Consider the following 25,089-nt stretch of genomic DNA (forward strand, 5'->3'; position numbering starts at 1 on the left):
AGCAGATGAGATGTTCCTATCCATCCATATATCTTTATATTCATTAAACCCTCTTCAGCAGTCACATTTGGGTGATGCTCAGACAGAAATCAATTTCTATTGGGACTGTTGGTTTGCTTTTCCCAGATGATTTCTTTTTAAAATGCATTTTTCTCCTAAGGGCACTTTGAGTAGAACTATATTTACCACAACTCTATAACTATCCAAAGAGAGAATGAGTTATCTCCAACTATTTCACCACTTAAACATCGCAGGAAAGCAACCAATAACTACAAGGCAGAAGAAATGAATGAGAACAAAAATCTAACGGAATTCCAAGATACAACTTGGATGGCTGAGCAAGGTGCAAGAGCCCAGAGCAAAATGGAACCTACTCAGCATCATCATCCCGAGAAATGCCATTGGGATTGCAGAGCAGCCCAAACCCCTGGCACAGGGATGACCTGGCACAGAGCCCTCCTCTCCTCACGAGCCAGCACGCGGTTATCCCCGAAAACAACATCCTGAACCTCTGCTAAGAGTTACCTTCAGGAATTCACGGGCAGCCCTTTCCAAAAAGGGATGTTACAACATCATTATTTCACCCAAACGTTCTGCACAGAGAGAGGTGTTCGCGTGGGAACAAACCCGGGACCGCCTCGTTCCAGCTCTCCTGGGGGATGCACAAAGGCCAGCCCTGCCTGCCAGCTCCTGGAAAATCATCTCATCCATCCCAGCCACGGGAGGGATGGACCTGACCCAGCGTTCTCCTTTTCCTATGGCAGGTTTGCCTTATGGTCTCGCCATACAGGGGATATTTCGGGGACGTTTCTGCATTTTAAGGCTTCCTCCTCCATAAATATAAATATAAACCTCCATAAATATAGACCAGGCCTGAGGGACCGGCACCACCCCCCCTCCAGGTGATTTTGATGTGCTTCAAACCCAGAGAGTCACTAAATAGCAAAAACTGCCTCAAAAGCAAATTAAAGCTCCTCTAATTCCACCACAGCAGGGTCTGGCGGGGGTGGGTGGTGACTTCCCACTACGTTTCGACTCATTGCCATTCAGTATTTTTAGCTCCTGCCCTCCTGGTGGGATGCAGCTCCTGGTTCTCTTGCTGCCAGCTCTGTGCCACAGCTGAGCCCTTCCCTGGGCAACCCCAGCCCCTCCTGGCCTGCCTGTGGAGAGGGGCCAAGGCAAACACCGCCCTCCTCACCCCCCTGTGTCCTGGCCAGCCTGCACATGCTCCAACACTCTTAAATCTGTAGCCAGAGAAATACGTTAATGGGCAAATTAGAGTGATTGAAACATCTCCATCCTGCTCATCCGGGTCCTATTGACAGCAAGGGCTTGAGGACTCTAAAACTGAGACACTGAGCAGGAAAACCAAGACGTGCCAGACCTCTGATCCACCGGCAGCGAGCTCTGGGTTGAAGGACCTTGGAACTGATTCCTGGGGTGAGGGCTGGGCCGTTGCCAGCCCGGTGCCCACACTCCAGACGTGGATGCCAAAGCCCAGGGGCACACGGTGTGTCCCTCCCTGCTCCAGAGCTTGGCACAGAGGGGGCCCTGCATGCCCATCACCAGGTGCCCCCCACACAATCCACTCCAAAGCCTTTGGCACCTGCTGAGGTTGGAGGTGGCTGGTTGCGAGCAGGATGAGTCCCTACAGCAGGATGGGCTGAGCGAGGAGAGTGGCCACCCAGGGGAGAAACACAACACGAGGCCCACCCTGCTGTGACAGGGGTGACCCCCCTGTCCTCTTGAAGTGTGCACAGTGCTGGTCACTTGGGCCATCAGGTGGGGATGGTGCCCACGCATGTGGGGCTGGATGGCCCCCCCGGGCAGTGCTGGACCACACGTGCCAAGGCTGATGCCCTCCCAGCACCACTCTGCCCCAGGCTCCCCTCACTCCCCGGGGTTCACAGCAGGCTGAGAGCCCCCCAATTAGCCCTGAAAAGTGGGGTGACAACGCCCTCGGGTGCCAGGAGCACGTGGAGAAAGAGATGTTGCAAAGCCCACCCACATCGGCGGGGCTGGGCCGGTGGGTGCCCGTCCTGCGGGGCAAGACACACGGATGCTGCGACACCCCCAGCAGCTCAAAGAACCCCCAGACACGTAACCCCCCGCCAGCACTGACTTACGGGTGGCAGCCGTCGGCATCCTCGCAGCCTCGGGGGTCGCAGGGGGCTCTTGGCAGCAGCCCGTGGCATGGGAGCCCATGGCACGTCCCGGGCAATCAGCGGCGGCCGGCTCGGTCCCCTCCGCTCCCCGGGAAGGGCTGGGGGGAGCGGGGCAGCGCTGCGCTCCCCGGCATCGCTGCAATCACCACGGCAACCGCGGGTGACTCACGAGCCTTTCCGAGTGACATCAGAGATGCGGAGGAGGGGGCCGGGGGCTGGAGGGCGATGCCGGCAGCAGATATTCCCGGTTCGGTTTTGTTGGGCGAAGCTGGAAGGTTTTTGTGCACGGAAAACGTGCAGATCCATCCCCCCCTCCCCGCCCAGGGCAGCGTCTCGCCGGGATCTTGGTGTTATTTCGAGGGAGAACCGGGGAGTCAGGAGGGGAGGAGATACCGGAGCCCGTCCAGCTCTGAAGGCTGCCCGGTGCTGGGACTTGGATTCTGTTCCAAAAAAACCCCGATCAGATTAACAAACCCAGTTTAAAATTACTTACTTTGACCGGTTTCCCCTTGGTCCCAGGGGTGTAAATAGCGGGGGAGTCACCTCGGAGGGGGATGTGCTGGGCTCCTTGTCTTCAGCCACGCTGCTCCTGCACATCATCCCTGTGGAACCTGCCCTGCAGCTCCCAGCACTCGTGGTCGTGGGAGCAGAAAGGGGACCTTGCTTGGAAACCAGTCCCGAGCAGGGAGGAATGTTTGCTGGGCACACACACACACGCAGGGGGTTGGGATCAGCTCACAAACGTTTCCCAGCAGACATTGTTCAGAGGGATTTGGCAGCAGGTTTGCTCAGGGCCCTTCCTCACCCACCATCTGCAGCTCCGTCCCCTCACGGCCTCCCTCAGACTGAGCCCGGTGAGACAGAGGGAGGTATTTTTAGCGGGATGAGAGCCCTGCACGAGGCTCTGTGCTGAGCAGGAGCAGCACTGGGTCAGCCCAGCAGCTACACCATCTCCAAAGAATAAACTTCCATCGACCTTCCCCCGGGAGCGGCTCCAGGGGCATCACTCAACACCCCCCCACCAGGCAACCTTCTGGGGGCTCCTGGGCATCCCTGCTGGGCCTCGGGGAACCCAACGCTTGGGGCTTTTATTTTTAGCCCAGCGAACTAAAAATACAGCCCGTGGTAACCCACGGGAATCCGGGCGATGGCTCAGCCCAGGGAAGCCCGTGGTGGTCAGAGCTGCACCACCAGCTCTCCAGACCTCCCACTTCCAGACACCTGGGCTGGATGGAAATACCTCAAACCACTTCTGGGTTGGGCTGCAGCAGGCACGATGTTGCTGCAAGGGGGAGAGGGGGCTGGCAGGAGGAGTGGGCTGCTGCCTGTTCCTGACAGCAGATGGGAGAGGAGGGCTGGGGAAGGTTCACCGCAGGCCAGAGCGCAGATTTCAGGGAGGATTGTGCATTTTTCCCTTTTTTAGGTGAGTGTTCCCATGTGGGAGCAGGGGAGGAAGGCACTGTCTGTGAGGGAACCAGGAGTAGGGGTGTCCAGGCAGAGAGCACCCCGTGATTCATCCCAGGCAGCCTGGCAACCAGCTCCTGTGCAGGGAAAACACAGATGGAGCAGGGATGCTGCAGCACTGATCCAACAGCGTGGAAATAGCTGCCTGGGGTCCTTTTAAGGATGATTTTGAAAGCTCTGAACTAGTTCCCTTTTCTTGCATGCTCACAGAGGAGCTGTGTGGGGTCCAGCAGCCCACAGTGCCTGGATCAGCCCGGCTGGGACTGTATGACCACCTGGGAACAGAGTGAAAAATCTAATTCCACGGGCCAAGACACCCAGAGAGATGTCCCAGCACCCTACCTAGCCCTCTCAACAGGTAGGGGTTGGGGTGGGTGTATGGTTGGAGGCAGCAGGGGCAGCTCAAGCTCTGCTATTCCAAGGGTTGTCCTGCATAGCCACTCCAGGAGGAGCTCAGTAAATAATCCAACCCAGCTCCAGGGGTGTGGGAGCTGCTGCAGGCCAGGACTCCTGGGCATGGATTCCCTGTGGAGCAGCCCTTGCTCAGAGGACAAACAGAGGTTCACTGCAACACAAATGTGGTTTATGCCCGAGCCATGGCTCATAAAAGCCGAGAAACCACATCATGCAGAAGTGCTCCCAGTGTGCCAGGAATAATTCCAGCACCAGCAGCCACACACACACACCTGCACAGCCCCAGAGGCTCAGCCAGCCCTCCACAGGGAGGAGAAGTGAAGCCTCCACAGCCACTGCTCCCACTGAGCTCCCAGCTCCACACAGGCACTTCCCAGAGTGGGAGAGCTCGTTACGCAACTGCTGATGGCATCGGTAACCAAACCTGTTTGAGCTGCAACTCTTCCCTGGGACAGAGCAGGGGAGCAGCACTGGATGGCTGCAGGACCCCAAAGTGCAGTTTTGGCATCCCACCTGCAGCCCAGCACCCAGGGCCACCAGTGACCCCCCCCAGGAACCCCGGGCACTGCAGCTCTCAGCTCAGGCCTCGTATTCAGGCACCAGCTCCTCAGCCAGGCATCTGCTTTACCCCCCTGGCATCGAGAGCTGGTCACCTCTCCAGGTTTATTTTGGTCCAGCACATCTCGAGTTACTGATGTCCCTCCCCCAGCTCCTCCAGGGCCTGGATTCCTGGGGACACTGGATCCACAGGGCCAGGCTCAGGTCACGCTCACTGGCACTCGTGCCAAGCTCACACATGCTCAACACAGCCCTGCCCACTCTCCAGCCATTTTCCACAAACATTTTCCACTGGAGCAACATCCAGTTCCCAACGGACAGTCCTGCATTTGAAGCGAGAGCTTTCCAATAGGAGAACAAAAGAATTTCTCCATTAATTCTGCCCCAAACCCAATTACCCTCCAGCAAATCATCCCCAGCAGCTTCCAGAGCTGCCGCTTCCTTCGGCCAATTCCTCTCAGAACAACAGCAATTCCAAAGAAAAAAAAAAAAAAGGCACGATTGAGCACAGAGGGAACAATGAGACTGTCACTGAGGGAACTCCCAAGGGCAGCATCTGCTGCTTCCTTCTGTCCCACAGAATCACAATGGGTTGGGCTGGGAGGGACCTTAAACTCATCTCATTCCACCCCTGCCACGGGCAGGGACACTTTCCACCAGACCAGGTTGCTCCCATGAACACTTGCAGGGATGTGAAAAAGGAGTGAACACAGGGAAGGAGAAAGCCTGACACGTTTGGCAAACTGCCCCTGGAGGGGCTGGGAACGGCTCTTGCCCCACTGCTGGTGTTGTCAGCGATGTCTCACCTTGCCAACACCAAGTTGATTTTTGCACAAGTGCGACCTGGACTCACCTTCCCCGCCCTTCATGGCAGGATTTGGGCCTGGCTGGAGGTGGTTCCTGGGCTGGAGCAGCCGCAGCCTCGCTGCTTATCCCTGCTGGAGAAGCCCGGTGACACCTCCCTGTGCTGAAATCACCCTTCACACCGAGAGCTGACAAACCCCACGCCAATTTACAGCCCAGCCTGTCACTCATGGAGCAGCACTTGTTCATTTTTAAGGTGTGGGTTTCTGCCCAGACCTGCTGTACCAGTTTGGGTTCAGAGGTACCATTACCTAATGATACACCCCAAGCTGCTTTAAGGGTGTTTTAATTCTAAATTAGTGGAGAGCTGGACCTTTGAATTGTCCTGCTGCTGATCTGTGCATTACAGGGAACGCCAGTTAGGGCCACCTGACCCCACAAACACCTGCATTTAACACCACATTTACCAGCCTGCCCTGAGCAAGCAGTGCTTGGATGTCTCATCCACTAACCCCCCACCTCTCACCGGATGCCATGACAATGACTCTCAACTCCCCAGCACTTGGTGCAACCTGTGCTACACAAACAGGCTGCTGGGGGGGGTTCCTTGCCCTAAATATTGGGGGAAAATGCTGATTAAGAAAAAAACAAACCCCCCAAAATCCCTGAATGTACTCTAGAGGTCCTGTCTCGTTCAGAGAAATAATCTCACACACTTACACTCGTCATCAGTTGTCTCCAAGGCAGCTGCAGACAAAGGCCAGGGCTTGGAGGCTCTTCCCAGCTCAATCCCAGATCTCCAGCAGCCCGAAGGGAATTTTGGTTACATCACGTGTGAGTTGCTGCATCCCACCAGCTGCTCCTTGCTGGAGCTGCTTTCCTTAATGAGGGTTCCCTTGTTGGGAAAGAAAGGGCTTCAATTTGTCAGTCAACAACTGTCAAGATAAATCCCTCTCCAAAGGCATCTGAACATCCCAAGGGGATCACCAGATCTTGGTTCACAAAGCCCTTGCAATGAATCTCCCCAAAATGCAACTCCTCCTGAAAAACAGAGGGATAAATTCCAGGTGCAAAACCAGCTCCTGCACAAATTCTGTGGAAGTTTCCTGACTAGGAAATACAAATATCCCGCTTTTGGAGAAACAATCCCAGCAACCCACAGGACAACAGTGTGGATCCACAAACCTCTGCTGCTGCTGCGAATGATGTTTCAGGACACCTTGTAATAAATCAAAAAAACTTTATTTTTTATGATATATTATAAATGTACAACACACATGACATCAGTGTCTCGGTGTGTTTATGTGTGAGCAGGTTTAAGCCTCGGGATTCATTCCAGGCCCGGCCGTGGGTCTGACACCTCCATACGCGATAATTCCAGCCTGGACAGGCCTGGCTTTGCCAACACCTCCCTAATTTCCAGGAATACATTTCAGCAGACAACAGCAACTGCTTAAACCCATCACAAATTAGCAGCGTTCCTTGTTTTTTTTGGTTTTGTTTTTTTTTTTCTTTTTGCCTGGAGGGTTTCTGGAGGGAGCAAACCCCGCTGGTTTTTACCCCACTCGGGGGGGGGCGGCCAGAATGAATCCCGAAATTCCACAGGCTCATCCGCCCTAGTGAAGCTTCAGAAAAAGGAACATTACGCCTTAGGAAGAGCTGTGCATGCCACACACTGCTGACAGTGCCAGATCAAAGTTATCCTACAGTGGTACCTAATTATTGGATACACAGGTGAACATGAGAAGGAACGTGAAGTCAGTACCTTTGCGATATCGATTCACCGGTGCTGCCTCGGGGGAAGTGCTGGGTAGCAAATCACATTCGTGGACAGTTCGTTAAGCCATGATAAAAATATGCAAATTAAAAATCAAATCAAATCAAATCTCTCCAGGCCTCTGTTACCTGCTGCAACAAAGACGCTTGGGCTTGTGGGGCTTCGCTTAAAGCGTGATCCAATTTCCTCCCTCTCCCCGGAGCATGATATAAAACTATACCCAAATTCAGTAAGAATTTAATGCATTTACATTTATTGAAGTTCACACACAGCTGCAAACATCGGAGATCTTCAAATCTAGGGCAAGAGGTCCTGAAAAAACCCCTTTTGCTACACCCAGATGTCGGGATGGAGGTGGGAATGACCCCCATGAGAGCACATTCACGTGGACATAGTTTCCTCTGCAGGGAGGTGGGGGTTGCACCCACTGCCCTACACCAGCCAGCACAAATCCCTCCAAACTGTCCCAGGGAGGAGGATACAGGAGTATCCCAAACCTCAGAGACTCACAGTCGGATGGCAATACCAGCTGGAAGCGCCGCTGTTCCGCGAGTTCATAAAAATGTTATTTACTATTCAAAGTAGAAAAACAGGGCGGTTGCTTTGGATGAAACACTCACTATCCTGTGCACAAGACTTTGGGAAAATTGCCCCTGGAGCAGGGATCACAGGTAACCTCTGTGTCCCTCCCACAGGCAAGATCTGCTGACAGTGCCGCTGTACATTCGTTTGGTGCGATGCTGATTTCAACAACTTCCAACATATATTAAAAAGACCCTCAGCCCACGAATCGCAATGCCTAAAAAAAAATTCATTGTAACAGTCCTAACTAAAACAAAAAAAAAAAAAAAAAAGGATTTCAATAACCACTAAAGTGTTGCTTGGATATGAAGATCAATCTCCAAAAGACAAGTTTGGTTCCAGGAGAGCGAGGAAAGAAATGGGGGGAGGGGTGGTCAAGGTTTGGGACACGCCTGTGACAGAGGCTGCGAGGAGCCAAGGAAAGCCACGAGCTGCAGGTCTTGGAGCTTGTGCAGGAGGGAACCTCGCACCTTCCCAGAGGAGGAATGCACTGCTGGCTGCTTTAGGAACCATGCAAGGCAATTTTCCAGCTGCATGGAGAACACAAACGTCCTTGAGACGGAGCAGAGGGCAGCGAGCCGGGAAGCAGCCGGGTTATCCCGGGTGACCACATCCAGGGAGCGAGGCAGCAATCCTAAAGGAAGACTCATGCCACTGCTCACAGGGAGACAAGGGATGGCAGATTCTTTGGACTGGACCAGGGGCTAGGGGGTTAGCAGGAGTTCCACAAGCTCGGGCTCACAGGACAATCAAGGTCCAAGCTGAAGTAGCCACTGGCCTTTTTTTTTTTTTCCAAATACATCCCTTTAAATGCATCCCCCCTAAAAAGAGTATAAATACGAAGCCCTGAGAACAAACTTCCATAGAGTACATTTCTATTAAAAATATCAGTGTTCTGATGACAAAATTATAAGTTAGGTAAGAGTTAAATAAATAGCTGGTTGGCTTGCAAGAGTCCTGTCGCAGCAAAAGGTACACGATTGTCTCTATCAGTGGGGACTGCAAGAAGCACAATTTGTCATTTACCACCCCATCTCCTCCCTGCTCCAGCTCACAGGCCTCCAAATATTCCCCCAGACCGTGTCAGGAGAAACTTAACTGTGACCTGTCCCTGCTGGTTAGAACCTTGAACACCAGATAGGCAAGGACAGGACCTGAGCCTGTAAAACCCTCACGGTGAGTTCCTCACAAAACCCCCTGGTTTATTCACCAAGTCTGTCCCCTGGGTTTAGGGATCTCTCACAGGCCAGACCCACCAGGGAACAGGCCAGTTGATCAGGCAAAGCTCTTGTCACACACATTCCTTGTGCCCGGTGAGCAGGCAATCCCACTCGGGCATGGTGATTATTCCGCTTTTTTTGGCAGGTTTTGTAAAAACTGGGCCAATCAAAGCCCTTTACAAGCACCACGGGCTCGACTGCTCCCTGCACTTCTGTGAAGCAGCAGCAATCCCACCCCCTGGAGGGGTGGGGACACAGCTCCTGGATTAATTCACACCCCAAACCCACAGCAATTCCTCACGTGTTCCTTTCACCCCAAGGGCAGTTTTGGGTTGTTTTAAACCAAATCCTACTGCAAACACCCCCCTTCCCCCCCCAAATTCTGCTCTCTCTCAGCTTTTGGCCACTGCAAACTCCAGTTCTCACAAGCCAAGCAGGGCCCTGTTAAAGCCACCCCAAACAAGAACAACCTCTCCAACACCTCAGCTGGGCAAGTGTGGAGCTCTGGAACCACCAAACTCAGGAATAACCAGGGATTCTCAAGCCTCCAAGCATTCCAAAGGTGCAGCATTCCTTTATCCCTACAGCCTGTAACTGCTGCTGCTGGACCTGGGCAGTCTCACCTTCTACTACAGAAGAATAATTTGTTTTACTGATGTTTTTTTTCACACACTTTTTAACCAGTTCAGTGGCACTGAGGGTTTCCTGGCTGCCCCAAGGGAGGCTGCTTGGATCCCTTTTATCTCCCTGGAAGCTCCAAAGCCACCTCCACAGTCCAACCATGTGCTGCTGAAATCAAACCCAGCATTTCCCAAGCCTTTCCATTCCTCAGGACTGTTCCTTAAGTTTGAACCTCTCCTTATCCACTCAACAGCCAAAAAAAACCCCTCCCCCCATCAAACTACAGGGTAGTTTTCCCCCAACTTTCCCTTCTAAAAACAGTCATTAAAAGGAATATTAACCAGAATCCTGATCGGTAGAGAAGGACATGTGGCTCTAACATGAAGAGCTTCAAGTAAAACAGTCTTCTGGTATTATTACAAGAAAAAAAAAAAGCTTCAGGAATAAGGAAAAAAAAACAGACAAAATAATCAAAACCTCTCATTAACACCACAACATTCAGTCACAACTACTCGAGCTCGCTGGGGTGCAGGATCTGCTTCCTGGCTTGAGTTACAGGACCAGGTTATAATTTAATGTCATGTTGTCCAAGTCTATTCTTAGCAAGAAGCCCACAAAAAATGGTTTTAACTGTCCAATTTGAACAGAAGAAGCATCACTACAAAGCTTGGAATTCCTAAATGTAGAAGTAAATAATACCTCAGCAGTCCTCAACTGTAAAAGCTTCAGATGAAATTACAAATTGCAAAACAAAACAAAACAAAACAAACCCCCAAAAAACCACCACCAACAAAAAAAAATAAAATCCTGGGATAGTAAGTCAAGATAAAATCTCAGGCTGTTTTGACTTCCCCACCCTTCATATTAATGATGAGAAATTGGCAACTTCAGCGCCTCGACTGCAAAACAGCACAGAGCACATGCCGAGCTCAGGCCAAAACTTGTTGGAGGGTTTCAGGTTGCATCTTGTTTAAATGCAGTTTTGTTTTAAAAAAAAAAAAAAAAAAAAAAAAAAAAAAAAAGACAACCCAACAACCCAACTGCACAGAAAAACCCTCCCACACTTGCAGAGGTGCTCAGGACTGCCAGGACACCTCTGGGCTTGGTTAAGCACAGGGTTTCCCTCCTGGTTACTCTGCAGTTTGGACTTGCCCATCCTGCCCTTTCCCAAGGGGCTGTGAAGCACAGGACATGGCAGGGATGATGGTAGATGTCATTTAAGTTGGAAATAACTCCCTTTTTTTTTTTTTTAGCAGACTGTTAAAAAGTAACACCTGCAGAGCCCAGTTGTAAAATATCCCAGCTGTGGATATTCCCAGTTCTGCTCTTCAAAGCTCAGGATTCCTCTCTCAAACCTCGAGTCAGTCTTCTGGCAAAGTAGGAAAGACCCAGCCTGACATTCTTGGTATGGCCATGGTAAAAATAAGCACAAAGAAACCCCGCTTCTAACTCCAAAGATAACAGTTTCAAGCATGCTTTAAATGCCTTAAACAAGATAAAAACCTACGTGGTTCTGCTGTTTTACAGATCAACAACTCCCACCCCCCCCTCCATGCAAATCAGCTGCTTCTTTGTAAACAGAATAAAAACCCCAACAAAAGTCCCTTTCCAAAACTGTGCACGTAAAAAGGGGGCAAAAACCCCACTGTGTGATCACATCCCCCCCCCCCCCCCCCCCTTGCAATGGGATATGGCAGAGTATGAGCTCAGGAACTGCAGCCACGTGGGAATTCAAGTCTTGCTGTGGTGAATTCTGTGGTGAGAGAGAAGCTGCACCTTTGTGGTACCTGACACAGAGAAGCTCCTGCGAGGACAACCCCTGTGGGACTGCAACAACACTGACGCAGCAAATAAATAGGAAAAAGTAATGCTACTTCTTAGAATTCCACCTCTGAATGATTCTGTTTAAATTAAACAACTCTGGACAGAAATGTGCTTGCTCTCCCAAGATTTTGGGCTTTTAAAAACAACGTTTCCTAAAATCGATTTATTCTTTTTTTTTTTTTTTTCCCTTAAAAAACCCCACAAAAGCAGATTTGCAATTTGATCAAGCCATAAATTAATACTGCACGGAGATGATTAATATCCTATGCCAGTGGTCAGTGACCTTTTGTAAACACTAGCCAGGTCCTAGCAAAGCTGGCTAGAAAACTACTGTCACAGGCCTTTTTAACGAGCAGGATCGTGTTTCTTTCCAACAATCAGATTCTGAAGTGTTTTCACAAAACCTTTTCCTATTTTTTGTGTGTTTTTTGTGTGTTTTTTTTTTTTTTTTCTGATATACTTTATTTTAAACCTAATACCTGAAAACAGAAACAAGCCTTCAAACCTCTCTTCCACTAACACTAAATCCACAAGGCAACTCACTCCAGTTGGCCGTAACTACAAAAGCTCTCGGGGGGGGGAGAGACCCCACCTCAGGATCTCCCCCTCGCCTCCCTTCCCCTTCCAGCTGCCTCCCAGCTCCCAGATTTCCATGGAGTGAGGGGCAGGAGGAAGTGGCACAGTGCACTGGGAACCCCCTCTACGTGCGGTTGAGCGTCTGGAAGATGCGGGAGATCTGCAACATCACCGGCCCGGTTTCGGGGTCGTTCATCCACTGGGTGCTGTTCAAGGGGTTTTCAAGCATATCCTCGAAGGCTGCCAAGAGATGGGAATTGCAACAGTCAGTCCTTGCAGAGCTCCAGGGGTTTCAGGGCAGTTGGAAATGGTTACAGCTCAAAGGCAGGGGGCAAACGGGACCCAGAAATGGTGGGAATGCCCCTCGTCCCATCTGCGCTCCAGAGCCTCCACGGTCTGGGGTGATGCTCCAGGTTGGGCTTTCCTCATTTCTCAGCATTAAATTCACTGCAGACAGTGATTAAATGCTCAGCCTGGATTACAGTCCAGCCCACAAAACCTCAAGGACGTGGGGTTGAAGAGCTAAAGCCTCAACAAATGTCCCCAGGAGTTTGTCTGCAGGGACATGCCATGCAATCCACCCGTTTGGGAAGGCCCATCTGCTGCCAGCACTCCTATAAAACACTGTCCTGCAGCCCCATTCCCTCTGATCAAACATTTTCCCATATCCCAGCCTGGATTTCTTGCACCAGCATCCCTTTTTTCCCTGGTACTCAACCCAGGCAGTTCATGGAAAGCACCATCACCCCTTGGCTGTTCCCTGTGAGGTTCCTCTGGAGAGGACACTGAGCCAGCAAAAGCAGAAATGCCAAAGGCTACACAGAGCCAGCACAAGTGTAGCCCTTCAAGCCCCCAAATCTCAGAGTTCCAGCTTTTCCAGAGGCCCTGGAGCCACAAGGGAAGCAGCACCTTATTCCTCCTTCCTGATAGAGCAGAGGATGTCAGGGAGGCAGCCAGACACAGGAGGGGAAAGGCTGAGTGTGCAGGAAAAAAAAAAAAAAACACCATTTTTTTAAGAGCATTTTTTCCTTCTGTCTTTACAATTCTGTCTTTCACTCTGCTCCTCATGTTGAAGGAACCAGGCAGCCACTGCAAGAGCCAGGCTGCAAATCTGGCAGGAAAATGGGCCAGGCAATGATTTCTAAGCCTTCTGACAGACACTGAGCTGGACTCCTGGACATTTGGAGCCAGTCATTACAGAACAGGACAAAAAAAGCAGCTGCACAGTCACCAAAATGTCAGTGTTGAGTCTGGCACCAAGGTCAGTGTTAGTTTTCCCAGGAGTGGCAGGGCACAAAGCTCAGCTGCCATCGGTGGGAGCTGGAAGGGCCCAGCACCTCTGAAAGCCTCCTCATTAATACCTTGCTCAAGGTCATGCAGCTCTGCCTTCCAAAGGAAAGCCCAAAATAAAATACACATCTCACCTCTCACCACTTGAATTATATTCTTTTACACAGACTCATAAGCTTAAAACTAAAGATCTATCAATACTCTGTATGAAAGCCATTAAATGTAAAAACTCATTATTAAAAATCTGTGACATAAGCAATTTGCAGATGCGTCACTAGGAATATATTCTCTGATGTTCATACAAGCTCCTATAATGGCATTTCATTTTCTATTTCTATTCTGAGCTGCAGTGTGGAACCCTGGTTGGAAAAATGAAGAGACCATTTGTTCAGAAATCAGGAGTGGGAAGGTTCTGCTCTTGAATTATTTAAAGGCTTGCAAACTCTCCTAATTACATTTAAAGCAGTATTTTTAAGAAGCTCTCTTGAATGAGCTGTGCCTGCAGCCCTTGTTTAAAGGCTTTGCCTCCAATAAATGTTGAAGACAAAGACTAAATGCAAAAGTCTAAATGTACAGCACAGAGCCAGTCATTGTTCTGTGCTGTCAGAGGCAGCAATTCCTCCCAGCTTGGAGGTTCTGCTGGGGACATGCTGTGCTCCCAGCCTTTTCTGACCATGAACACCCAGACTTCACCCCAGAGCTCAAACCCACACGAGGGAAATGTGTGTTTGCACATTTTATCTCAATTTTGACAGGCAAAGCCTTCAGCTCAGCCTTCTTGTTTGGATACTTCTCCACGAGTCATCTTCTGTCTCAGTGATCAGGCCTCGCTCACAGGGAGCTGCAGAGCAGGACACAGCCTTGTTTTTTCTGGGAAATAATCAAGAGTTTCGAGACAGACATTCCTGATTTTTCCCCTCGTGGCCAAAGGGAGCACACAAAAGGTCTCCTAAATCCACAAAAGCACTGCAAGCCAGCAGCTATTCAAGTTCTGAGTTCAGCAAGTGTAATCCTGGGGAATTAGGATCATTTCTGGGACAGCCCCAAGGTCTGGGTTGAGCTGAGCTGTGGGATGAAGCAAACAAACACCATGGCTGGAAGGGAGGGAAAGGGCCCAGAGCTGCCCCAATCCCCCAAAGGGGGCTGTCAGCACCCAGGTTCCCCTTCCACTGGCTAGAAAACACATGGATGTGCAGCAGGAACCCAGGCACCACTTACCTAGTAGAGTTTTAGGGTTGGTGAGCCCTAACTGTACCACTGGGTTTTCTAAGATGGCTTGGAAGAGAGGGCTGTTGGTGTCAATGCCCTTATCTAAGTCCTCTGGAGAAGGTTTCCTGTCTCCCAGCAGCCACTCGCACTGAAAGAAATCACCAGGCACAACAGATTTTCATTAGAATCCAAGGGTCTCAACATAAGAGTTTTGATAAAGTGGCATTTTAAAGATGTTTTTTCCTCCCCCAGTTAAAGACTGAGCTGTGCATTTCTTTTCCCACCAGTTTAACTCTTCACTGGTACCAGCCAGCCCAGTATCCTCTCTCCAACAGCAGCCAGCACTGGATCCTTAGGAGGAGGAAATTCCTTGGCTGTCAGCTGGGTCCACAGAATTTTCCTTAGCACATCACCCACTAGCAGGGGGACTAATCAACCTTTGAAAACCTTAACATTTTTTCTGATTCCAGAAATCGTGGAAGCATTGTTGCTGAATGGCCATTTCCACACTGCTTCAATCTCTGCTGGCTCATTTATTCCTGTCCTTTAATCAGTTATTAATTACAGGGAATACCTTTTTTTTTTTCCTTTCTCAGGAGAGCACAATCTCTTTTGTGAGGGAGTTTCTCAAAAGCTTTTAGGGAGTCCACGTGTGCTGGGCTGGACAGATCAGCCCCACCCTCACCCCCCCTCGAGCTCCTCTGAGAAGTCTGAGAAGTTGTGTATCAAACTTGGAAGAGGCACAGGATTTACTGTGCTCCTTGAATCTCCAGCAGCAGCTGGCTTTAGCACAGAGCAAAACATCACCCAATCCCACAAGGGAAAGGAGCAGCTGAAGAGACTTTCAGAGGAGCAGGGAATGGGAAGGTTGTACTCACGGCTGCGTTTTGCTGGTTGTTGTTTACTCTGAGCGCATCCACCACTTCCTTCTCATCGAATCCCATCTCCATCAGGGCAATGACAGCCTGCAGGGGAATTGCACAGCTTCATGAGTGTAACATTTGAAGCAGAAAGGAGAGCACTCGTGACCTTTCACCTTCTGTGCAGGTGATTTCTGGGGGGTAAAAACCCCTCATTGTTTCCATTTGGGGACCACTCAGTAGCTTTATCAACAAACACCCTACATCAAAAATGTCTTTAATATGGAAGAAAATTTAATCTTAAGAGTGAAGGTAGTTCTTGTCCTCAACACTGAAAGCTGAATGCAAGGCAAAGAGTACCTGGGAAAAAAGGGAGAGGCACGGGACAAACACCTTATTTTGGAACTCCTCTCCTGCCATAAAGCTCTTGTTCACATCTGAATGATCAAGGTTCATGTGCATTTGTGGTTTTATTCACTCCTGGATTTATTATACTGGTAGCGACTGTGATGTGTTTGGACAAGAATGTTTCCTTGCTGAGAAACTGCACCAGGTCATCAAATGCATTTGCAGCTTTTAACCCAAATCTCAAGTGCCAGATGTCCAAGAGCCCCTCCTGGTGAGCCCCCCGTGTGAGAACAACATCATCTCACTGCAGCCAGTCCTGTGGTCTGAAGAAAAGAGGGCAACTTCTGTGTTTGCTGCTGGTGATACCTTTCCTTGCCCCCTAAATACAATCCCACCTTTCTGTCCTTTTCACAGAATCCCAGAATGGTTTGGGTGGGAAGGGATCTTAAAGAGTTCATCCAGTTCCAGCTCCCTCCCACCTTCCACAAGTCCAGGCTGCTCAGAGCCCCATCCAGCCTGGAATTCTCTACAGCCAAAGGACCTACTCCTGTCCTGCCACCCTTCCTTCCTACACAGCAGCCAAAAAGGCAGTGCCAGGGGTCTCACTTCAGTCCTCTCAGTTTTCAGGAGCAGAAATAACAGTGTCTCTCATTTAGATCCTGCATTCCCAAGGTAACACCCTTCCAACTCAGAATATTCCACGACTGGAAGTATCCCTGAATTTAAACACTCTCAAGGCTTCCACTGAAATCCTGCTGAGCCAGCCCGACACACAGGTACCCAGATGTCCCATTTCATTTATCAGCTAAACATTTATTAGGATTCCTGGGTGCCCACAGCCCCTTTCACTGGTGATGGATGCACAGGACGTACCCGTGGGTCCGGACGGAACTCTCTTTTCCTCCGGATCTTCTTGAATATTTCCGTCAGCTCATCCTTGGCCTCTTCCCCTCCCTCCTCCGAGCTGGGACCCGCAGCTGCCTCAGCAGAGGAGGCAGCAGCTTCAGCTGTGGCTTCTGCAGGAGTCTGGCCTGGCAGGGGAGCATCCACTGAAGGGTCATCTGCGTGTTCTATCAGCCACTCCATGGCCTGGGTTACCGACATGCTGGGAAACAAACGGGAACACCGGGATAAGGAACACCCCAGAGGCACAGCAGGGCTCCACACACCTCTGCCTTTGCTATTATTCTAAAGTTTTGGATGGACCACGTTTGCTTTTTCGTCCGTGAAATCTGACTTCTACAGCAGAAGAAAATGTGATTGAATAGCTGGAAATAGCCCTGTGACCCACAGACCTTCCAGGGCAATCCAGCCCTGCTTCCCCTTCCCTGAGCCACCTGCACTCTGCCTGAGGCAGCACTGTTCTCTGAGTTAGTGCTTTTCCCATCCTAAATTTAGGTGACCCACATAAGGAAACTTCAGGAAAAACGCAGATTTTTTTTTTTTTTTTTCCCCCAAGCATATGCAGTGATTTACTTACTGATTTAACCGGAGGGCCTTGACAGCTCTGCTCTCTGGGAAGCCCATCTCTGTGAGCTGCCTCAGAGCTATTTCATCCACTCTGTCCTCCTCATCCTCATCCAGCATGGCTGCACACACACAAACAGAACAATGCTCAAACTGACTGCAGGCTCAAACAAACCCCTGTGTCAATGCAATGGCATGTGTGAAGTTCAAGCCCCATTCTCTCTTCCATCCCTTCTTTTGTTCCTGCCCCCCCCAAGTTCGCCACCTCATCGTTTAATTTGCTGCTCTCAGCTCAGTCTGGCTCAGAGAGATTCTTCCAGGACAAAGACTTTGCCCAGATGTGTTCAAGATCTCAAACAAAAGGCAGTTAACTCACACATGACCAGGGGATTGCCCCATAATCAAATATGTGAGATTCACTGAAGATCCACTGATCCAGAAATTAGGTTGGATCTTGCTGTAGCAGCTCTCAAGGACGAGCATTTCCCACCAGCTGAATCAGGAGCCACAGTTTCTCCTCATTTTACTGCCTCCTTGTGCATTTTCAACTATTCTTCACCATCCCTACTGATCATTTCTAAATGGAACTTCTCATCCACCCCAAAGGGACCTTACAAATCCACAAGTTTTGTACAATCTACACCCACAAGGTGAAACTTTGGACACAGAGTTCGTAGCGGCTTTGCTGCCACATCAGGGTCTGAACTTCCTTCTGAGCCCATTCCTGTCCTCTGGAAGCAAACAAATCCCCAGGATTGAGCTATAAAGATATGTTCATACCATTTGCCTTCTTAAATAGTTCAACTGCATCTGGGTTCAGTGCTAACAATTTCTGTGCAACTTCTATGAGAGACACCAAGATCTTCCGGAGCTCTGTCTGGAACTGCAAGAAAGGAAACTGTCAAAACATTTAGACAGGACGTTACCAGGCATTTATTAGGGCTTTATTTTCATTCTTTAGTCTCTCAAAAAGCCTTTCCTGGGAAGTGCTACCTCCTGGGCAGAAAGGTCCTTTTATTTCTACTCCATGGGCAGCGGTCAAGGAAGAGGAAAAAAAAAAAAACAAACCACTGCAAACACCTGAACTATTTAAGCCCAAAGAAATAAACCCCTCTAATTTAACATCTGCCAGACCTTGAATATGTTCTGAGGCTTTGCCATGAATAAAACATTTCGATCCTAAAATACAAATAAAAATCCTAAAATCAAAATATGAGGATCATAAAATCACCCTGTGATTCCATGATCATTTAGAAACAGTGGGGTTTTTTCATCACTAAACAGCATAAGCTGTGTCTAAACTTTAAGTCATTTATTTTAATATGCATTATACACATGTGAATTTTTTCTTAAAGGAGAAAGGTAAAATGTGTCAAAGGCTGTTTGGGTGTCAGAGTGGGGGGTTCAGTGCAGTACTCACATCCCTCATGCTGTGATGGGCCACGGTGCGGTCGGCGCTGCGGGAGGGCAGGTTGGCAGTGGCTTTGAGAATGGCATCCTTGTCAGGAGCCTTCTGCTCCTGCTTCCTCTGCAGGGAAGGGAACAGGAGCAGGTTTCATAACCCATTATCCACAGATCAGAGAACACAGCAGTTTCAGACTCTCCACCAAGGCACCAAGCAGTGCCCTGTAGCTTCAATACCACGGACTGACAGCACCGGTGTCACTCTGCGGTGACAGAGCTAAGCTGGGCCTGTTGGTTGCCCCACTTCCACTCCTCACAACTATTGCTGTTATCTGAACAGGCAGGGAAACCCAGCAGAAAGAGGGAGATGTATCACAGAGGTCTCAGTGCCCAGGACCATATTCTGCTCCCCAGGGCCTGCTCACAGCTCAGCTCATCCAGAGCTGCACCAGCGCCGGGCACAGGAAACACTTCCCTGCTGATCCCTGGGGGAGCTGCACTGCCTGCCAGGATCACGCAGGGAATCTGCAGCACATGCTCCTGAGCCAGCACAAAACATAGCAGGGTCCAGGCTATAAATATTCCCAGGTCTCATAACTTGTGCTCTTACAGTGACATTCTGCACAGCAAGGCCACGCTGAGGAGAGAGAGGGACACAATCCCTGCAGGAAGGGATGCACAGACACAGCAATCCCTGCAGGAAGGGATGCACAGACACACCCGTGCAAGGATGAAGAAGAGACACCCAGGAATTCCCCATTTCAAGCACAAAGCACTCCCTGAAGTGTTTATGTGGTTTGCATGAACTGCAGTAACACTGGTGCACAAACAGCATCCTTGGGCATCGCTGACCCTCGGGAACAGTTACACACCAAGAAAGTGAAACAAAACAAAATAAACCACTAAGGGGTCAACACTTCAACTCTAGAGACCTGGTTAGAGGGTGGCTAAAGGCAGGAGACAGCAAGTCAACACATTTCTTTGGGTTTTCCAACAAAGCAAGGCACATGCTGAACTATATTTATGAAGTCATCAGACATTTATTCAAAGATCAAATCTATGCCATTTCCATAGAGTGCAGCCGCAGGTCTTATTTTAAGGCATATGTTCTCAGAATGACAGTTAAAAATGTAAAATCAGCTTCCTCTGAGCTTGGAAGAAATATGAAGTAATTTTCCCAGAATGTAATGGTAGCATTTACCTCTGTAAGCAAACAGAGTACAGCACAGCAATCCTTCCACATATCATCAGTAAAGCAGTTAACCAAAACTGCCAAGCTGAGAAGTGTTTCAAACTCACCTTCTCCTCTGCAGACACATCTGCCATTTTGGGGAGTGGAGGTGGTGCACGTTTCTTGATCAAAAGCAACACATCTACAAAGAGAATGACACAGCAACACGTTAGAAAGGATGTGAGGACAGTTCCTGTAAGATAATTCACAAATTCAGTTGTTCCTGGAGATGGATTTTGTATCAACCCCACTATAGCATCAGACCTTTTTCACCCTCTATGACCTGGATGGCTTCACACAATTTCTTGTGTGAAGAAAATTCAAAACTGGGCCCAGGATAAGTTACACTTCGTGTAACTTGTTTCTCTTCCTCACACACCACCCTCAAAGAAAGAGCATTACAGGTTCCAGATGCCTTGTACAGAATTAGTACAGCTCACGATAATAAGAAAAGAACCAGCACTAACAGAGCTTGCACTGAGAAGGAAGCAGCAGAGACAGGCACAGATGGTTTTTGGTCTAAGCTGGGCCCTGCAACAACAGCCAGGCCAGCACCAAGAACTTCCTTTTCCAACAGCAGCCAGGCAAGCCCCAAGCTCCAAGAACTTCCAGCCCCAGGCTGAAGCTCACACTGGTGTGTGAATGGCAGGAGTGGTTCACATCCTGCAGCAGGACAGCACCCCTGGCAGCCCACCTGGGCAGACAAGTCTCCAGTCTCACATCACCTGGCACCAGCTCTCTTTGGGCTTTTAAGATTAATATTCTCCCTTTCAAGGCAGCCTTTTTGTGGAGATCATGTGATGATTTGTAGCCCCTCAGTTACTGCCACAGACAATCTGAGGGAGAAGATGCAGCCACTGCTCAGAGCACAAACCTGGGCAGCCCCTGAACCCTTCAGCCAGGCCTGACTGATGGGCAGTTTTCAGTCCACTGCACTGGGCAGGTACAAAGCAAACCAAAACATGCTCTGCACGACATGTTTCTTGGTGTGGCCCAGCACAGAACAGCCAAGAGCAGCAGCTGGTGAGGGCTGTGAACCCTCCTCTCCTCTGTGCAGCTGGTCAGACGTGCCCAGCCAGGCAGCCCGGGGCACTCAGCTGTCACTGGGATCCCTGTCCCTGCCAGGCAGGAGCAGGGAAGGCAGAGCACACACTGCAGAGGGAAAAGGAGTGGAGGGGCAGTCAGTCACCTGACAGCTTGCTGGGATACACAGCTCCTGCTGCCTGGCTGTGCCAACTGCAATCCAACACTCCACGGGAGCTGGGAAGAACACCCTCCCCCAGCAGGAACAGGTCCTTGCCTTTGCCCAGGATGGCACTTCCCAGCTCCTGGCAGTGCCAGGTGACACTGCCTTGGAAGGGACACCGTGGCAGCAGTTCCCAGGAAGAGGCAGGGACTCTGTTCCTGCAGAGTTTCTGGTTCACACAACATTTCAGTCCTGCTTCTCTCGCTCTCTGACACTGCCCCGACTCCAAAAGGGGCCATTACCTTAAGCTGTCCAGTAAAAGCTGACTCCAGCTCTCTTATTTAGGTCTTTGTTCCACATTTAGAGCTCAGGAGCAAATACACACCCCACAGACTCTACTGTGGTCAGTGAGACCACACTGCAATGGATTTTGACCTGTTTGCAGAGGACAAAGAGGTGTAAACTCCACTCAGACCTCAGCAACCACCCTCCTGCTTCACCTGGACACCCTCAAGAAACCCCCCAGTGTGGTTCTTGAAGCCATAGGACTATCCTTGAATAACTTTGAAGGGTAAATGCTGCCCTGGAGGTTAAAAAAGCTACTTTAAAAGGAGATAAAATAATCAGTTTAACTTATTGACTGAATGCGGCTCTTAATTCCTTTTCAACCCTTAAAAGCAGGAACGAAGAAAAGGAAACTCCTCTGGGGAGATAAGAAAGTCTTTCCCCCCCCCCCTTTTTTTTTTTTGCCACCTTAGTTAGCTTCCTCTGTCAAAGCAGAGAGCAGAGATTAAAAATGTTCCTGCTTGGAACTTGCCAAACGAAACACGACCTCCTGCTTCCAGACTGACGGGATTAAAGCCCAGACAATCTTACCTCGATCTTGAACATTTTCCTCCAGCACTGTTTTTGTGTCTGTCAGCACCTTCTCAGAAGTGGCATGGATCAGCTTGTGATGTGTCACAGTTTTGGGATCCTCCAAGCTCCCGGGGACACACTGCAGAAGACAATAAATACTGGAGATCAAAGGCAGAAATGAGGCCCCTGCATGAATCACTTGGCACTCAAGATTCCCCACATACAACCTGAGCATCATTTCCTGGCTTCTTCACACCTTAAGCCACAGGCCAGTGCACAGAATGTGTTTCATTAAGGAACCTGAGGTTTGATTTGTGCCTTTGTGAGTGGATTTAGACTTTTTTCCACTCCAGGACATCTCTCTCACACTTCACTCCAAGTGCTTGGTCCTGTACTCAGGCCTTGGAGATTGGGAGCAAAGCAAGGATGTTCCAGGGCCCACAGCTCAGTTAATTCTGAGATCAACAGATCATCAAGGTCCCTCACTCTTTAGTGAGCTGCAATTAGTATCGCAAACTAAGAATGCAGATCTGCAAAGAGCAGCCAGTGTTTTACACAAGGGAAGGTTGTAATGATGCAGGGTGCTCTCATTTGTGGTGTGAAAGCAGGAGGGACTCCCTGGTTCATCTAATAATTGCTATTTCCACACACTGTCAGAGTAAACAAGGCATTGCCAGCAGTGATTTGGGTTTATCTGACCCTCAACTGGGCAGTTTCTGCACTTGTTTCAAGCTGAAATCAGATTTGGCTGCTGGAGTCCTAACCTGTCTTTATTAAAAACTGCAGGGAATAATAAGGCCTATTTGGGCACTACATATATCAAAGAGGCTGCTGAGTGAAACACTTGGCTTATCTTCACCCTTTAACATGTCCTGGAAATAGAAAAGCCAGCAGAACAGGCAGTGCCTCTCCAAGCTCTCACCAGTCCCTTTTAATTCTGGAGTTCACAGCCAGGCAGGTGAGAAACCTTTGTTACAGGTGCCTGAGCAACTGCTGGAATCATCAGCCCTGGTGACGCCAAACACTGTTTGCGAAGCTTGGAATCCTCAGAAACCACAGGGCTTGGTTTGTTTTTAAATAAGAAAAAAAGGGGATTTTTTGTTTGTTTGTTTTAGCAACAGAAACATTTGAAAATAGCGCTGACACTCCCTGCTACTAAACCTGGGTGGCTTAAACCATCTGCTTAACAAACACAACTATGGTGTCACAGGTAAGAGAGAAAAATAGTGGGAGGGTTTGGTTTTTTTTTTCCTTTAGCAAACAACAAGAAAAACCCCCAATGTTCTGGAGGGAAAAGTGGCCCCTCTCCTGGTTCAAAACCTGTTACAAAAGTCTCCCTCTGCTCCCTGAAAGAACGATTATAAAGACTTTAGGGAACATAATCATCAGCATCTCACAACAAGTGGCTGCAGAAGTCATCTCAGGGTGCTATCAGGAATCTGTGCAGCAGATCAGGAGTCATGATTTTGGCAGGTCTGTTTTCCCCCTCCATAAAACTATCCATTATCCATCGTGGGTGTGCAAACCCACCCCAGGAGCACAAAGAAGCAGAGAGAATGAACTCAAATATCACATTGAGTTATCAACCTTCTTCTGCCCCGACCTGCGCTGCAAGGGAAGCACCTGTTAATTAAGCTTCCTGATAATTACAGGCCTCTCAGCATCTTTCCCGTGGCTCCTTCAGGTCCTGGAAGGCCACAATTAGGTCAGCCCAAAGCTCCTCTTCTCCAGGCTGAACGATCCCAGTTTTCCCAGCCTTTCCTCCATCCCAGTGGCCTCCTCTGTGTCCTTCCCACGCTGGGACCCCAGAGCTGGACCCAGCACTGCAGGTGAGGTGTCCCCTGCTGACCCCTTCTCATCCCTAAATCCAAAAGCACTTGCACAAGGACTGTGAGACAGGAAAACCAGGGTGTGATGGGACCTGTGGTTTCCAGGGATTCGAGGTGAAAGGACACAACCAGCAGGCCCAAGGCAGAGGCCACCAGGGCTGCTGAGCACCTTTATTTCACCCACAAAACCAAACCCTTAACTCTTCAAATGGGACTTAACCAATGACATAATACAGAGATTTCTCTACTGCACGCGTTTTATGTGGGGAAAAACAAAAAAAAAGTCTTTGCAAGACTTTGAGGATTTTAAAAAAAAAAAAAAAACAGAGTTCAGTGTGAATTACTAAGTTGTGCTCTCAGAGGGGGGAGTTGAGGCTCCTGCTTTTGCCACTCCAAAGCTTCGCGTGCCTCGGGAGGAAACGCAGCAGGATTCAGGATCCAGGGCCGCAGCTGCCAGGGCTGTGCTGGCTCCTGAGCCCAGGGCAGTCCTGGCCACGGGTCCCCCCCCTTCACACGCTGCTGTTGTCAATCAGCACAGCAAAACAGTCGGGGCAGAGCCTCAAAACTCAGCCCAGTGGCTCTGAAACCCCCACCTGGATTTAACCCTGAGCACCACAAACACGGGGGTGACCGAGCACAGGGAGCCCCTGTGCTCCTGCTCAGCTTCCCCAGGCTCTGCCTCTGCTTTTGGTACTTTTTCTCTTTCACACAAGTGACAAGTAATTTACCCTTTGGCCAGTTCCACCAAGAGCACAGGGGGAACATTAGAAGGGCTTTTTATCACCCCCCTAAAAAACACCCTCAGTCGCTCTTGTGCCAGTACAGGGTGAGGCTGCACTAAGATTTTTACAAACCAGGTGATTTTGCCTCCACAGTTACCCCTTTCCCTCTTTGTTCTTACACAGAAACAAGCCAGGCTGTAATTCCTGAGGGTAAATGATCAGAACCAGCTCAGCAGACTCCAATTCACCCCCCCCGCAGCTCACACAGGAGCTGATCTCTGACCCCGCTGCAAAACATGCACCGAACTCTGCAACAAAAGGCTGCAAAGGGATTTCCGCCCAAACCCGCCTTTCCCAACAAACAAAACTCTCCCAAACGGGCGTTTTCTTTCCATATGGAACAATCCCACAGAATTTGGGGGGGGGGGGGGGGGCAGACACAGCAAAGCGCGACACGAAAACATCTGTTTACTCAAACTTCTTTTTTTCCTTCTCTTTTTAAAGACATTTGCAGGGCGTTGGAAATATCAGTTTTTCTCCACGCAGGACGCACCCGCCCTTCGCTCAGTCCCTGATTTCCAGCCCTTCCTCCCCACCGTGATTTCCACCCTTTCCTCTCGGTCCCTGATTTCCCTTGGATCCCCGCTTTCCAGCCCTTCCTCCGAGCCCCAATTCCCACC

The 25,089-nt window shown here is 49.7% G+C and overlaps 2 protein-coding genes across 4 annotated transcripts in view; both read right to left on the reverse strand.

Moving 5' to 3' along the window:
• CAMSAP1 (calmodulin regulated spectrin associated protein 1) overlaps nt 1–2,291 on the reverse strand; it is a 36,869-nt gene extending 34,578 nt beyond the window's left edge. The window contains exon 1 of one of the 2 annotated variants that reach the window (XM_027907390.1): nt 2,127–2,291. In XM_027907390.1, the coding sequence (XP_027763191.1) occupies nt 2,127–2,195 (69 nt within the window). In that variant the 5' untranslated portion in view covers nt 2,196–2,291. The remainder of the gene's footprint in view (nt 1–2,126) is intronic. The other variant, XM_027907386.1, reaches the window with a different exon arrangement.
• Nucleotides 2,292–11,631: 9,340 nt separating this feature from the next.
• UBAC1 (UBA domain containing 1) overlaps nt 11,632–25,089 on the reverse strand; it is a 14,091-nt gene continuing 633 nt past the window's right edge. The window contains exons 2-10 of one of the 2 annotated variants that reach the window (XM_027907379.1): nt 21,877–21,997; nt 19,883–19,956; nt 18,600–18,707; nt 17,960–18,077; nt 17,193–17,301; nt 16,586–16,817; nt 15,383–15,469; nt 14,514–14,652; nt 11,632–12,245 (exon numbers count right to left, since the gene is read on the reverse strand). In XM_027907379.1, coding sequence (XP_027763180.1) covers nt 12,130–12,245; nt 14,514–14,652; nt 15,383–15,469; nt 16,586–16,817; nt 17,193–17,301; nt 17,960–18,077; nt 18,600–18,707; nt 19,883–19,956; nt 21,877–21,997 — 1,104 coding nt within the window. In that variant the 3' untranslated portion in view covers nt 11,632–12,129. The remainder of the gene's footprint in view (nt 12,246–14,513; nt 14,653–15,382; nt 15,470–16,585; nt 16,818–17,192; nt 17,302–17,959; nt 18,078–18,599; nt 18,708–19,882; nt 19,957–21,876; nt 21,998–25,089) is intronic. The other variant, XM_027907380.1, reaches the window with a different exon arrangement.

The sequence above is a fragment of the Empidonax traillii genome, unplaced genomic scaffold (assembly GCF_003031625.1).
Source record: "Empidonax traillii isolate 1590-97213 ecotype Southwest subspecies unplaced genomic scaffold, ASM303162v1 scaffold1448:size107159, whole genome shotgun sequence".
NCBI classification, from domain to species: Eukaryota; Metazoa; Chordata; class Aves; order Passeriformes; family Tyrannidae; genus Empidonax; species Empidonax traillii.